General features: G+C 31.2%; 1 protein-coding gene across 50 annotated transcripts in view; it reads right to left on the bottom strand.

The window, feature by feature from the left end:
* The window catches only part of LOC145263687 (SWI/SNF-related matrix-associated actin-dependent regulator of chromatin subfamily D member 1-like), a 273,700-nt gene that overhangs the window by 203 nt on the left and 259,765 nt on the right, over nt 1-13,732 (bottom strand). For all 50 annotated transcript variants that reach the window (XM_080120590.1, XM_080120583.1, XM_080120574.1 and 47 more), the window contains 4 exons: nt 13,103-13,157; nt 5,010-5,090; nt 2,839-2,961; nt 86-187 (listed from right to left, as the gene is read on the bottom strand). In XM_080120590.1, coding sequence (XP_079976716.1) covers nt 86-187; nt 2,839-2,961; nt 5,010-5,090; nt 13,103-13,157 — 361 coding nt within the window. The remainder of the gene's footprint in view (nt 1-85; nt 188-2,838; nt 2,962-5,009; nt 5,091-13,102; nt 13,158-13,732) is intronic.

The following is a 13,732-nucleotide window of genomic DNA, read 5'->3' as shown; positions in this document are numbered from 1 at the left end:
GTGATATTATAAAAGTTGGACTTGAATAGCATTTACGCTGACAAACTAAACTTTGATTCTAATTACAAACAAAAAAACTACTGACCTTGCCATAGAAATAACGGCAAACAGCTTCTTGTACCCAAGGTTGATAGTAATAATCTGCCCGTCTTTCCTCTTCAGGATTACCTACCACATCAGTCATAGTCTGAAATATAAACATTGTTTTGATAAAAATAATATTTATATATGAAACGAGAGAGAGATCCAAGGGACACACACATATGTGTGTGTGTGTGTGTGTGTGTGTGTGTGTGCGTATGCATAGATATCTGTATTTTGTAGATCACCGAAGTCAAGCAGCATTGAGCCTGGCTAGTACCAGATGGGTGACTATTTGGCAATTTTAGGCAATGTATGTGCTTTCCGCTTATCTCGGCATTGTTTCCAGTCGTCCTGTACCTCAACTTGCCACTGGTATTTAACAATGTCGACTCAGGAGAGGTGTGGTTGGAGATTGCGCAACTCTTCTCACATAAATTTCACGTGCAGGCACCCTTTCACCCTTACCGTGGGTATCCATAGTCTGTCAAGACTGAAGGAAGCTCTCTCTCTCTCTATATATATTTATATATATACATACACACACATGTGTGTGTGTGTGTGTGTGTGTGTGTGTGTATATATATATATATATATATATAGAGAGAGAGAGAGAGAGAGAGAGAACTACTTAATTTACTCACATAAAATTAATATACGAAAGTATAGATTTATGCGTAAACTTTAAGTATTTACTTCAAAAGTGCTCAATACGTAGGTAGAGCTAGTTAGTAAGTTATAAAATATATATGGCGATTAAGCTACACTGAATATTCCGCGTTTCATCCACTCTAGGACTCTTCAGGCTTATGCGCGAATTTTGTGGTTGTTTGTCGTTTTTATATACGCATCTTCTATTGAGATTTTAGTTAGCCAATCAGCTTTCTAGTATCCACCATATATATATATATATATATTTTATAAAAAAAATTTTTCTTGATTTTTTTAACGAAAATTAAATTCTGTGACAAGAATTTTATCCTATGAGATCAAGGAAGTAGTCTTCCCTTGGATCTGAATGATCACCCATATTTTTTGGACGTAAGCAAATAAATATATTATTTATTTATTTTACTTATAAAATAGTTATCTACATGGTACAGCAAAACAAAAATGTGCTCACATTACTTAACATGTTGTCTCAGATATATATTACATAATTCATAATGATTGGTTCATTAGTTTAGAAGTAAATGCCATACAAAGAAATATATACCTCTATTCATATAAAGTTAGTATATGCTTCAATATTTGTATGTACAGAATTTATTCTAAAGCTACTTAATAGATCATTATGAATTTTGGATCACATATTCCAAGCGTAAGGGTTGTAAATGCGAGCTATATTCAGTTTATTAGTGTACACTCTCCATTGAAAAAATTATGCTTTACAGGTTTAAAATGGTATGTCATGGCCCGAGATAAATTACTTCAAAAGTTAATGCTTTAAACCTGAGCATATAAAATGGAGATCAAAGCAAAATATGATGACGAACCCAAAAACATGAAAGAGTCTGTTAGAAATATATTTGTTGGGGCTTTCTTATCATAAAAGCGAAAACCTAAAGATGAGTTGTTTAGCTGGTTATCTTACCCCCCCCCCATCACCATAAATACCTTACTGTTCTAGAACAGCACAAAATGCACAGGAGAAAATACACAGGAGAAAACACACACATTTTTTTTTAAGTAAAGCAAGAATTACTACTAAAACACCATTCTCTTTGCTTTCAAAATAAACCAACTTCATTCAAAGTAGTTTTATATCACTAAAACCTTTTAATGTTTACTTCTTCATCCTTGTATATTCACGAGTGTACACCTGCTGTCAAATAAAATGGATCTTGGGTTTAATTTTGATAATCTTGTAACTCTTGTTTTTCTTATTTTTTCATTTAGTCCTCACATTCCATGAGTGACGTTTCTGACAAAGGAGGAAGATTTGCTGCTTTCTGGATCGGAATCCATCCATCTAACACTTATTGCTAGCTGCTTTTGAACCTGGAGTACTAGTTTTTATTTTTTTAAAACATGTTACATCAAGTGGCTTCATGCCTTGTCAGGAGTGATTTAAAAAAAATAATAATAAAAAAAAAAAAAAATCAAACAAAATTAAAAAATTAACAAAAAATTAGTTTTCATATATAAATTATCATTTCCGATGACCTAAAGAAAAATAAAAAGACTTTATTTAGATTAAAGATTTCATGCTGAATTTATTTCAGATGGTGGTGTTTGTTTGACTTGCTGTTTGTTTTCCATTGTAATTCGTTCTAACGCTTTTTAAAATTATTTCAATAGGATCGGTCTTGTGCAGAATTTAAAATTGAATTTGCAATCTAGTGGGGGATGACCTTTTATTTTGTAACTAAATAGACATTGTTAGTCTTTCTCTACTCAACCATTGGTTTTATGAAAGGTGCTTATAGCAAGAACTCAATTGCAACCACAATTGCAAAAAATTTCCCTTTCTACCTCTATGTATCTAATATTAAATAGTTTCTTTCTAAGAACCTCCCATTTGTGAAAAACATTACCTTAGAATTGGTTCCCTGCTGACTACAACAGGTTTATCTTCAAATTTCATTTCAACAAACACTTGTCATAAGTTATCAAATTTTGTTCATTCTATTTAATATTTTCAATCCTTTCAAATTATATTTCATTCACCTGTTTATATATCTCAATAACACTTATCCTCGATTGGCCTTTAGCCTTGATAAGTGCTGACTCATAGTACATGAAAATATGACTGACCTTTAAGTCACGAGTTTGTGAAATGAGCCAATTGTTGATGAATTCCAGGGGGTCCTTGGCGAAACTCAAGAAAAATTCACGGTTGATTTTCAATTGATTAATTGTTTCAACTGTTTCATGAATCTGGAAAAGAAAATTAATTTTTTTATCAAAACTTTTTATTAAAAAAAAAAAAAAAAAAAAAAAATTTTTTAACTCAAAATTTTAATAGAAATAAAGCAATATATATGCATATAAATTTTTTGTTCATAAAAATATGGAAATATATATATATATATATATATATACTAGCCTAGGTACCCGGTGTTGCCCAGATGTTTGGAGGTGTGTGTTGAGCAAAACAAAAAAGAAAGAAAAAAAATTGATAATTGAAAAAATCCAATTAAAGAAGGAACAGTCTGATTTTGACCAAAGTTAACATCTTTATACAGCCTAACATTACAAGTACATTTGAGAAGTTTTATTACAACACAAGCAGAATGGCCTGGCGTATAAAATCAACAGTAGGATTTTTGACAAAACAGGAGTGCATTCAAAATGAATGTTTCTGTTCAGAAGCACAATTGAACCATGATACTTGAATTTTGTATTTTAAACTTTAATTCAAGCTATTATTTAAAAATAATTTTATGAAATCAACAGTAAGCTCTTTTTGGTGCAATGTATACTACAATGTATTGTGAACTAAGTCACTGCACCGACTAGAGCAGGCAATCAATCGATTAGATTGAAAAATGGGTGACTTTATTCATTTTGATGAAGATATTGAAAGTGTGGAACTTTCATGGATCCTCATTCAATCCCAGGCAACGCCGGGTCTCCCTGCTAGTTTGGTGTGTGTGTGTGTGTGTGTATATATATATATATATATATATATATATATCTACAATTATATAAATGCAATTGTGTGTGTGAGTTCGTTCCTTATAGATTCAAAATGGCTGAACAGATTTTCTTTAAAATTTACAGAACTTTAGTGTATAAGTCTGGTAGTGAACTTAGTTAAGTTTTGTCTCAGAATATTACCAATAATTGAATTGATAATCAAAACTGTTATTTTAATACATCTATTATCGGTAAAACCATTTTTTCCATGCCATCACCTAGAAACAATGATAGAATAACGAGCCGTGAAAATTCTGCTGTGGGTAAGCTGATAGTTTGTTTTTTTTGTATGATGTGGTCTTTAGGTTCAAACCCAGCACGTAAATTTCTTAATTTTTTTTTTCGTTAACTGGAAAGAATTTTATATAAAATAATTTTATAAAAGAAACAGTAATGCAATGTAGAATAACATATTTTGAACTAAGTTACTGCATGGAGGCATGTGAAGCTTACTCTCTGGCGATTTCATGGATTTCGTTGACAATAAAAATATAGGAGAGTGAAATATTCATTGATCATGATTCAATCCTTGCCAACTTCAGGTGTTCGTGCTAGTATATATATGTGTGTGTGTAACACAAAAAAGTTTGATCTATTAACTTTCACAAAAAGTCTTTTCTTCTTCACAAAAGCATCTTCTATTTTTTTAAAGAAATTGATAATTATAGAAAAATATTTTTCATAAAAATACATATTTTTAAAATCAAAATTGTAATAAATATGCATAAAAATATTTTTATAAAAAAAAAAAAGAAAAATAATGAAATTTATTTTATTTTCAACACCAAAAATTTTTAAACTATATCTTGTCTCGACTTTGCAAACAAATATCCTATGAAGGGGGCTGGCCACGTTGACTGCAGGCACGCTTGTGGCTGACAAGCCCGATGCGGGACAAGCAGATATGGCTGCAGCAGCTGCAGTCAAAAGTCATGTTAGGCACGGCTGCTGAGGCTTCCTGGATTTTCCTCCTGCAGCGTTTCTCCCACAGATTCTCTGTGCAGGAGACCTCAAAGGAGATGACAGCCTGGTGGACAGTGCGTCACCAGGCTGTCACAGTCAGCAGCAAGAGTAGACCATTGGTGGTGGTCAATGTGGCAGTCACTGAGGGACTTCTTCAGAAAGTCTTTATATCGTTTCTTTAGTGCACCTCTGTCACGACGGCCAGTATATATATATATAAAGAAATAATTTTTTATAAAAGTTTTTTTTTCAATTGAAAGAAAAATTAATATAAAAAGATTTACAGTAAATATGGTAGATTAAGAAAATAAAAGTTTGCTTACTTTATTGTCTAAAGTGGCAATTTCTTGTTGACTTTGTGTTGAGAGTAAGAAAGAATTCATTTGCTGCTTTAAGGTGTCGTCCTAAAGAAGAAAAAATAAACATTTAAGACATTGACATAATTAAAGTTTTTAGTTTTGGAATAGTTGTGCCGCAAATAAAACTCTATCATCAGAGTACTACCCTGATTCCTATCGGACATCAAACATGGTCTTAAAAAAGTCGATGGTCGACCAGCTTTTGATCAACTTAACTTCAACAGATGAATGAACAGAATAAGAGCTACAAGTCTCCAATGAACACCATTTTCATCAAACACAAGTTAACACAGAAAGGATCAAGCTTACAATAGAAACTAGAACCGAGTAGCAGGATAGTTGCTGAACTGACTAAATAGGTTATATACGTATCATTTAATTGGAATTCTTTATTGAGATGAATATTTTTTTATTAATTTTATTTATTGCAGACTATTATCCTTATCTTGGTTGTTTCATGACGTTTCGTGCTTGGCCTTCGGGACAAGATCAAAGTGTAGTATCTGTTCTTGAGATGCTGCACTTCAATTTCTTGTTCTCTGTCAGTGGAGGAGAAATCCTTCACGACTGAGACAATTTTTATTTTTGTTCCTTTTCTTCACGTTAAAAAACGACCCTGGTGTCTAACTCTGTCCTGTGGGGAGGCATTGTAAATAGGAACTATTCCTCTGGTGTGAATTGTCTGAAATTAGTCGTTTCAATCCTACCCAAAGCTGGCCAGAAGCTTACTTGGCCAAACCAAAAAATGCGGTGAGACAACAACTACAGAAGGCAGTAATTGCAGTAGATGCAGTCAGAAGATTCGGAGTTCCTATCCCGTCGCGGTTACTACATGACGAAGGCCAGAGGAATAGTTGGCTGAAACGTCGTGAAACAACTAAGAAAAGATGAGGATAATAGTCGGCAATAAATAAAATTAATAGGTTATATACGTTTGCAAGAATATCCAAAACAAGAAAAGTAATCCAATTCAAATGAATTGAATTATATACCTGCATAAATTAGCTTGTTTTATTTCTATCTCCAAAATTGCTGAATAAATGAAATTTGCATTTAGGGTAAACATGTCTTTGGGTCAGTTAATTGTAATCAACTAGGATCCAGCTAGACCTAGGACCTCTAGATAATTTACTATCAGTTCTGTTCAGAATATCTCCCACAGTCAAGTTTTCATACTCTTCATCATCCCATAAAACTATCATCAGCAAATTAAACCAGACTAATCTACTGCTTGTACCGACGTACACAGGACACTGAATGGGACATACAGAAAGATAAAGGTCGATCAACTTTTAATGGACTTAAACATTTATGGATGAGCAAACCCAGGGTTACAAACCTTCAAAAAAAAAAAAAATTCATCGCAATGTGGAAATGGCTTACAATGGAAACTGACTAGAACTGAATATCATGCCAGTCTTATATCAAACTAAAATGTCATTGACTGGTTAGAAAAATGATTCATTTGTATAATCACACACAGCTTACTTCATTGTCCCAGAAAAAAATTGAATTTTACTTAGAACTATACTTTTTGTCGGAGTTAATTTAGTCAGTTAATATTATTTTGATTTTTTAAAGCCAAATTTTCTAGTTATCTTTAAACATTTTATAAAAGTTTTATATCATAATCTTTGTGTTCTTTTTATGTTGCCGGTATTGTTTATTCCAGCAATACCCTTTTCCATGCATTTATTTATTCAAAGTTACCTGTTTCTTCATTTATAGGAGTTTATCAATAATTGTAAAATTTATAAATTAGCTCACTGTGATTATTATTTGCATAACAACTAATCTCACAGTAGAATGTTTTGTTTTTAACAGCTATTTCAATTATTTTAGAAAATTCACATCACCCCTAGTACAAAAAAAAAACAACAAAAAACAAAACAACAAAAACAGTTGCACAGTCACCCTGTATGTTATAGACATGATCCTGATTTCATCCCATTCGGCATCTTCTGCAATTACTTGTACAATAGTTACTATTGTTTTAATTTCTTACGCCAAATTTGCTACTTAGTCTATATATTAATACAATAATGTGCTATTTTCTATGTCACGCTTACATCATTATCATTTAATTGTTATGACCTTCAATTTATTGCAATAAATAATTTTATCAAGAATTCTTCATAAGTTTTGGTTTCAATTATAGCTGATGGCACTCAATCTTTACAATTCTGTGGCTTACATCTTCACACTGACTTTTTCTCACATGGACAATTTATGTTACGTGTTCACGAGTCAGCAAACCAGAAAATCTCTATATCTCAGAAAATGGAACAACAAAAAATTGCGTATCCACACGTACTGGGAAATTAAGCACATAAGAAAAATGCAATTTCTCATTTTGGGATTTTTTTCTGTTTCGCCAAATTGAACCACAGCTAGTGTGTGTGTGTGTATTTTTTCTTCATAAGTTTTGATTTTGGTTTCCATTCAATTTGATGCACCCAAGTCATATGGATATATTTCTGAAATCACAACTTTGTAACATTGACTCGATAATAATATATATAAAATCTGCAAGAATTAAAATATCATATTTAAGCGTATTTTATGACTGGGCAATGTCAGGCATCCCTGCTTAGATAAATACTTTTGCAGTTTTAACAAAATCATTTTAAAGCTAGCTAGACATGTCACGAATGATCTATACAAATAAAATGTTACCACTTTAACATTTTATTTGCATAGATCATTCGTGACATGTCTTTTGAGTCCGGCTAGCTTAAAAATGATTAGTTGGAGGTGGGGGAGGGGGGTGATATTCCGAAATATTGTGACTCAAAATGAAAAGTAGAAAATCAGTACATACGACAGGTGCGGCATTGTTAGATCATAATAGAGAAAGATTTTATGAAAACATATCAGAAAATACAGAAGATCATAGTGCCTCTCCCCCAACATCTCTTGCAAGGTTTATTTATTATAATATGCATTAGAAACCAGCCAGTTTAGTGAGCAAAGATGGGTAAATATATTGAAATTACCTTCAATTTCAATGATAATTCATTTATTTTTTTGATGAAATTGACCTACCCAGGGACTGTATCAACATAACAGGCGGATATGTGGATATAAATTAGTTTTCATTATGCTTGAGTTATGTTCATTAATCAGACTATTATTTTCATCTTTGGTGTTATTAGCACAACGTTTCGGTCGATGCAACCTGCGACCTTCTTCGGGTGTTGAGAACATGCTCCTTTTCCTACGAAGTAAAAAGAGTGTTGGCTCTGCATTGCAAGAATTCGAACCATTGGTTTGAGGGTGTGTTCGTGGATCATAAAGAAGTTTCAATCATCAGGGGTCACTAAGATATTTGTTAAAGGTTTTTCTATGGCTCAATTTTTCGGGATATCTATGCTAATTGTTAATATTAGTGAAAAAGAAAAAAGTGTTTTACGAAACAGAGGATTGATACCCATGCATATTTTTTTTTTTTTTTTGAAAAAGCATGTTCTCAGCACCCGAAGAAGATCGCAGGTTGCAGCGACCGAAACATTGTACTAATAACACCAAAGATGAGAATTAATTAACACAAGCATTCACATCTCATTTCAAAAATTCAGAATTGCATTAGTTTTTATTTTGTTTCTGACCTTTTTGAGATAAAGACTAATAATTTAGATTATTTGGACTACTGTTTACATTTTGAGTGTTATTCACACAATGTTTCAGACGATGTAACCTCCAACCTTCTTCAGGTATATCCAACTTGTCATTCTTTTTGTAGAACTCGAGAATCTGCACAGAATTTCAAACGGAACATTTTATTTAATCTATGAGGCTAGCATGCTCTTGTTCTGTCGGCCATGACTGGGTAGAAGGCATAAGTAATTTGGAATTGTATTTTGGGTGTTGTCTGTTCTTAATAATATCAGATGCTTTACTAAAGGCAAAAATACTGTACATATAAAAAAAATATGACAATGCAAAATTACAACGGTATATTAACGAACATTGATTTATTAGAAGCTATTCATAAAATAAATATGCAAATTAAGAAAAACTGAATGTGTTTGTGGATATTTGCTGTTTACTATATATACGGTATTTCAAAAGTTGTATCTTCAAATTAGATAAGTATAACCTGTTTTAATGTAATTAGAATAGATGAAAATAACTTTCACATTTATTTATTTAGGTAAAGCACATAAAAACATTAAACTAATTGGATAGTTGCATGATTGCCTGGCCTGATATAGGAATGACCTTGCTCACGATCAAAAGATTGTTTAATGAATTAATATACAATCCTACATTCATTCAAATTTACAGCTTCTGAATAGGATGATAGAAATAATCTGAATTAAAGAGACGATGAATCATAATCAAAACAAATCGGAATTTTTTAGGGTATCGGAATTGTAAAAATTTGTGCCTGTTTTCTAATGCCAAAAATGATTCTTTTTGTTTTTATTTAAAAACTTAATATTTCATAGTTTGTATTAATGCTAAAACTGAAATTTATAGATTACTCTTTTACAGTTGTATTTCTATGTTTGCAAAGAAAAATATAAGCACATATTGCAGGGTTTCTTGTGTTATTCCTCTCCTCAAAAACAACTCTATATTTAGAATTTTTTTTAAAAATCAGAATCGGTAATTGTATCAGAACTGGGAAAAATATTGAAATCATTAGAATCAAGTATCATAAAAATGCATTTGTTAAGATCTGTTTCGTAGACAGTATTCACTATCTAGTGCAAGGATTGAACTCACAACTCTCAGACAATAAAAAAGTATCACATACTCTTTCAGCTGTTGTACTGGCCTAGCAAATTCAATTCGGTTATCAGTTATGTTGATCACAATTGCAGGCAAGCTCAACATGACTGATTACCTATGTGTCCTTGAGTATGTTTCAAACTTTTCATAAGCTGAGAGCTGAAAGGTTACCATCAACTTTGAACAATTTATCAAGTTTTGTAGAGCCTTCTTTGTCATTTAAATTATTTGGATCCATCTTTAAAGCTCTTTGTAGGCATCCCAAACCATTCTGGAGTTCAGAGTTCAAAAATGGGGAAAAATATAATGAAATCCTTTTCAATTTCAACTTTTCATTTATTTTGGGGATTTATTTTGATTAAATTTGTCTATAAACAAAGTTTAATCTTTTCTATTCATAAATGTACAATTCTTTCTCTTGTGTAATTAATAGGTTTTTTTTTTTTGCTTTTAGATTATTTCAATTATTTTCAGTAATTGGCTGTATATTTTTTGATGTGTTTTTTAACCTAATGCATACTATATTATGTCTCTAACAAACAAAACACAGACTAACTGATCAATATTATGAAGTGAAGCTTCTGCTTGCAATTGTAAACAGCAAAAAAAAAAAAAAAAAAAGTTTCCATGTAATATTGTCAAAAATAAATTCCAATATTTACTTTATCATTGTTGTTATTAAACACTAGAAGGGCTACCCAGCATCTACCGGGCTCCTAATTTCCTCAAATTATATAGATTACAGAAAAAAATAAAAATAAGCAATCTCTTCAACAGTATAAAACAAAATGTTTTGGAGACAAAATCAGAGTAAAATAATTGTTTTAGTTAAAATTCGAACTCACAATTTATATCTCTAAGTATGACATACTGATTGATTGAGCCACTTTGACAATTAAGAAACGGCAACATTATAAACTGCATAAATTAGAATAAGCAGATGCTTATTTTTTTGCCAAAAATTTTTTTCTTTTTCTTTTTTTTTTGTTTCTCTCTTTACTCCTTCCTTTATCTTTTTTTTTAAAGTCAAATGTGGCTCAGCTGATGAATCTAAAAGAAATTGTTATGAAATTATTCTCGGTGTTATGGATGACAATGGAAGGTCTTCTAACTAGCTCTCTCACTTTCCTTTATGTATAACTCTAATCAAAAATAAAATATTAAAAGGAGGGGAGTGTTATCTTTACTTTATATATGCAATTAGCTGAAGTACCTATCAATGCTGAGTTTCTCAAGTTTATCTTGTCCACATGTCAGTTCAAATGGAGAAAGTATTTTTTTTTTTGGTGGGGGGGGTTTCAATTTTAAATTGTAATAAAATAATTAAAAAAAAAAATGCATTATTTTATCAATGATATCAACTAGAAAATAACTGGAAGCTATAACAAAAAAACAATTGTGTTGACTAAAATTTTAACCCTGGAAGATAGCATAAAATATTGGAACTGAAAGTGAACGCTTTTGTCCACACAACCAAACTAAAATATTTTATCTTTGCAACAGATTTAAACTGGGTTTTTTTTGTTTTTTTTTGTAGTTTGGTATAGGAATACCAACTCCACATAGATCTAAAAATTCGACTAGAGGTAGTTTTGTGATAAAGGGATGTAACTCTTGTATCCACAATAATACAATGCAATTTCAGAACAACGTATTTCGATTTTATTTTCAATATTTAAAAAATATTTTAATGCCATTTTATTAATACTTACCCAAAAATAATTTAATAGCATTTATTTAGATTTTATTTTTAGTATTTTGAAACAAATTTTAACCGGACATAATACAATTTTCAAGGCCTTTTCAAGAAATTTTCAAGACATTTTCCATATTTTCAAGGTTTTTTCAAGGTAAAAGTCAAAATTCAAGGACTTTTTTGGAATATCTTTTCATTTTGCCTACATACATCGAACAGATATTTCTGTATTCTTATTTTTTTAATTAATTCTGAACGAGAACTTACGCATCAAATTTTTAGAAATTTTTTTAAGTAAAAAATGTAATAGTAGGTATTTTTAAATATTTTTATTTATTAAAAAAAATGATGTTTCCTTGTTTAAGTACACACGATGACTTCAGGTAAAAAGTAGATGTTTGATCAGCTTATAAAGAGAATGCTAAAAATGGTGTGACATTTGCTTCTAATGTTATTTTATGCATATTTAAGTTTTGATAAGGAGTTGTAAAAAAGTTTCAAAAACTTTTGGCATCAAAGATGCTGACTTCAAATCTGCAGTTAGTTTGATTCTTGGATCAACCATTTAACTGTGATGCTATGACACACATACAAACAAGTTTGCTTTAAATATAGCTCAGGGCAAAATTGTAACATTTTTAATTAAAACTTCTTTTTCTCTCTCCTCTGCTTACTCTTCTCTCTCCACCCTCTCTTCCTTCTTTGCCCAGCCCATTCCTTTTTCTATACACACACTTTTATACATGACTCAAAGAATGAGTTGGCTTAAGGCAAATAACTCATTGAAAAAAAAATCAAAAAACAGTTATTTCCCTTTAGTTAGTACATCAAATATTTGGAAAACAAACCCAACTAACAAAATTTGTGCCCGTTCCGGGTCACAGAATAAAAAATTAAAAAAATATTTTAGATATTATTCATCCGGGGTAATGCTGATCAAGAAAATACCAACTTTGTAGGTGTTCGTTTTGTAGTTTTAGAGTTTTAACTGGCAATACAAACATAACTGCCCTTTATATAATAGACTGGGAAGGGGCATTGCTTAATAGTAAAATACGTTAAAAAAAAAAAACAGGACTTGGGTGTCACTGTGTTATTAAAAGAAAAAAGCGCAGCATTGTGTTTGCGGATAAGAAAGTTGAGAATTTTTTAAAAATAGAAGAGAGAAAACATTAAAAGAAAATGTGCTGCATGCTGGGTGCGAACTTGCAAAAACGTAAGTTCATAAGTAACCACTATCAATTGGACCAAGGTGTCACCGATGTTATCACATTGCAAATTTAGCCTTTCAAAAATGGAACAATAAACCGACCGTTCACACATGCACGATTAACAAACAGTATCAAAAACCAAGATTTTTTACCTGACCCCCCCCCTTAAAAAAAACCCCAACATTTTTACACAAAATAATTGACGATTTTTTCTAATTTTTCAATAGTATGTGTCTGAGAGATCACTCTTTCTAACGCTATCAAATATATAGTGGTATGATGCAGATGACAAAAGTTACAAAAGTTTATAGCAAACATACAAATACAAAGACGACTAAGATTTATATAATAGATTACAAAGTTATCTGAATGATAATCTGTTCAATGTTGCATCAATATTGATAAATACTTACAACTTCCACATCTATATCATAACAAGCTGTCTTCTTGGCATCAGGCCCATCCATTCTGTGAATTCGATGGGAGGGAAAAAAATTTTAATGACAAATTAAAATAAAAGTTTCTCTTCCTTTTGTTAGTTAAAAAAAAGAAGAGAAATCAACATGAATACAAATTAACAAAAAAGATTTTTTTTTTTTGTCAATGTTTTCTGGCTTTTTTCAGGTGTACTATTTATTTTCGGTGATACATTTTTTTTTTTATGTTTCTTTTTTACATATTCCAAATAAACTAATTATTTCAACGTTTAGTTATTTGTGGAAGAGTTAAGGGGTTCATGCAGAGGAGGCAGAACCTTTCCAAGATGACCTTCCACTGCGTCCTCAACTGGTTCCCATATACATTGGTCTTTCGGCTACGAGCAAAGTTCTGATACAACATTTCATTTTTTTACGTTTTCGATCAGTGAAAAAGAAATCCTAGGTTGAAGAAATTCTTATTTTTGTCCCAATTCAAAGTGCTCCCTTCTTTAACAAAAAAAAAAAACTGACCTTGGTTATTTTCATGGCAAGTGCTCGTCTAAGCTCCAATCTATGGTTCCCCACTTGCTTTTGGCCTTTTGGTCAAGATCAAAGTGTAGTATC

This window comes from Euprymna scolopes, chromosome 39 (genome assembly GCF_053919585.1).
Source record: "Euprymna scolopes isolate OS-2025 chromosome 39, ASM5391958v1, whole genome shotgun sequence".
NCBI classification, from domain to species: Eukaryota; Metazoa; Mollusca; class Cephalopoda; order Sepiida; family Sepiolidae; genus Euprymna; species Euprymna scolopes.
This window is presented reverse-complemented; position numbering and strand designations above follow the sequence as displayed.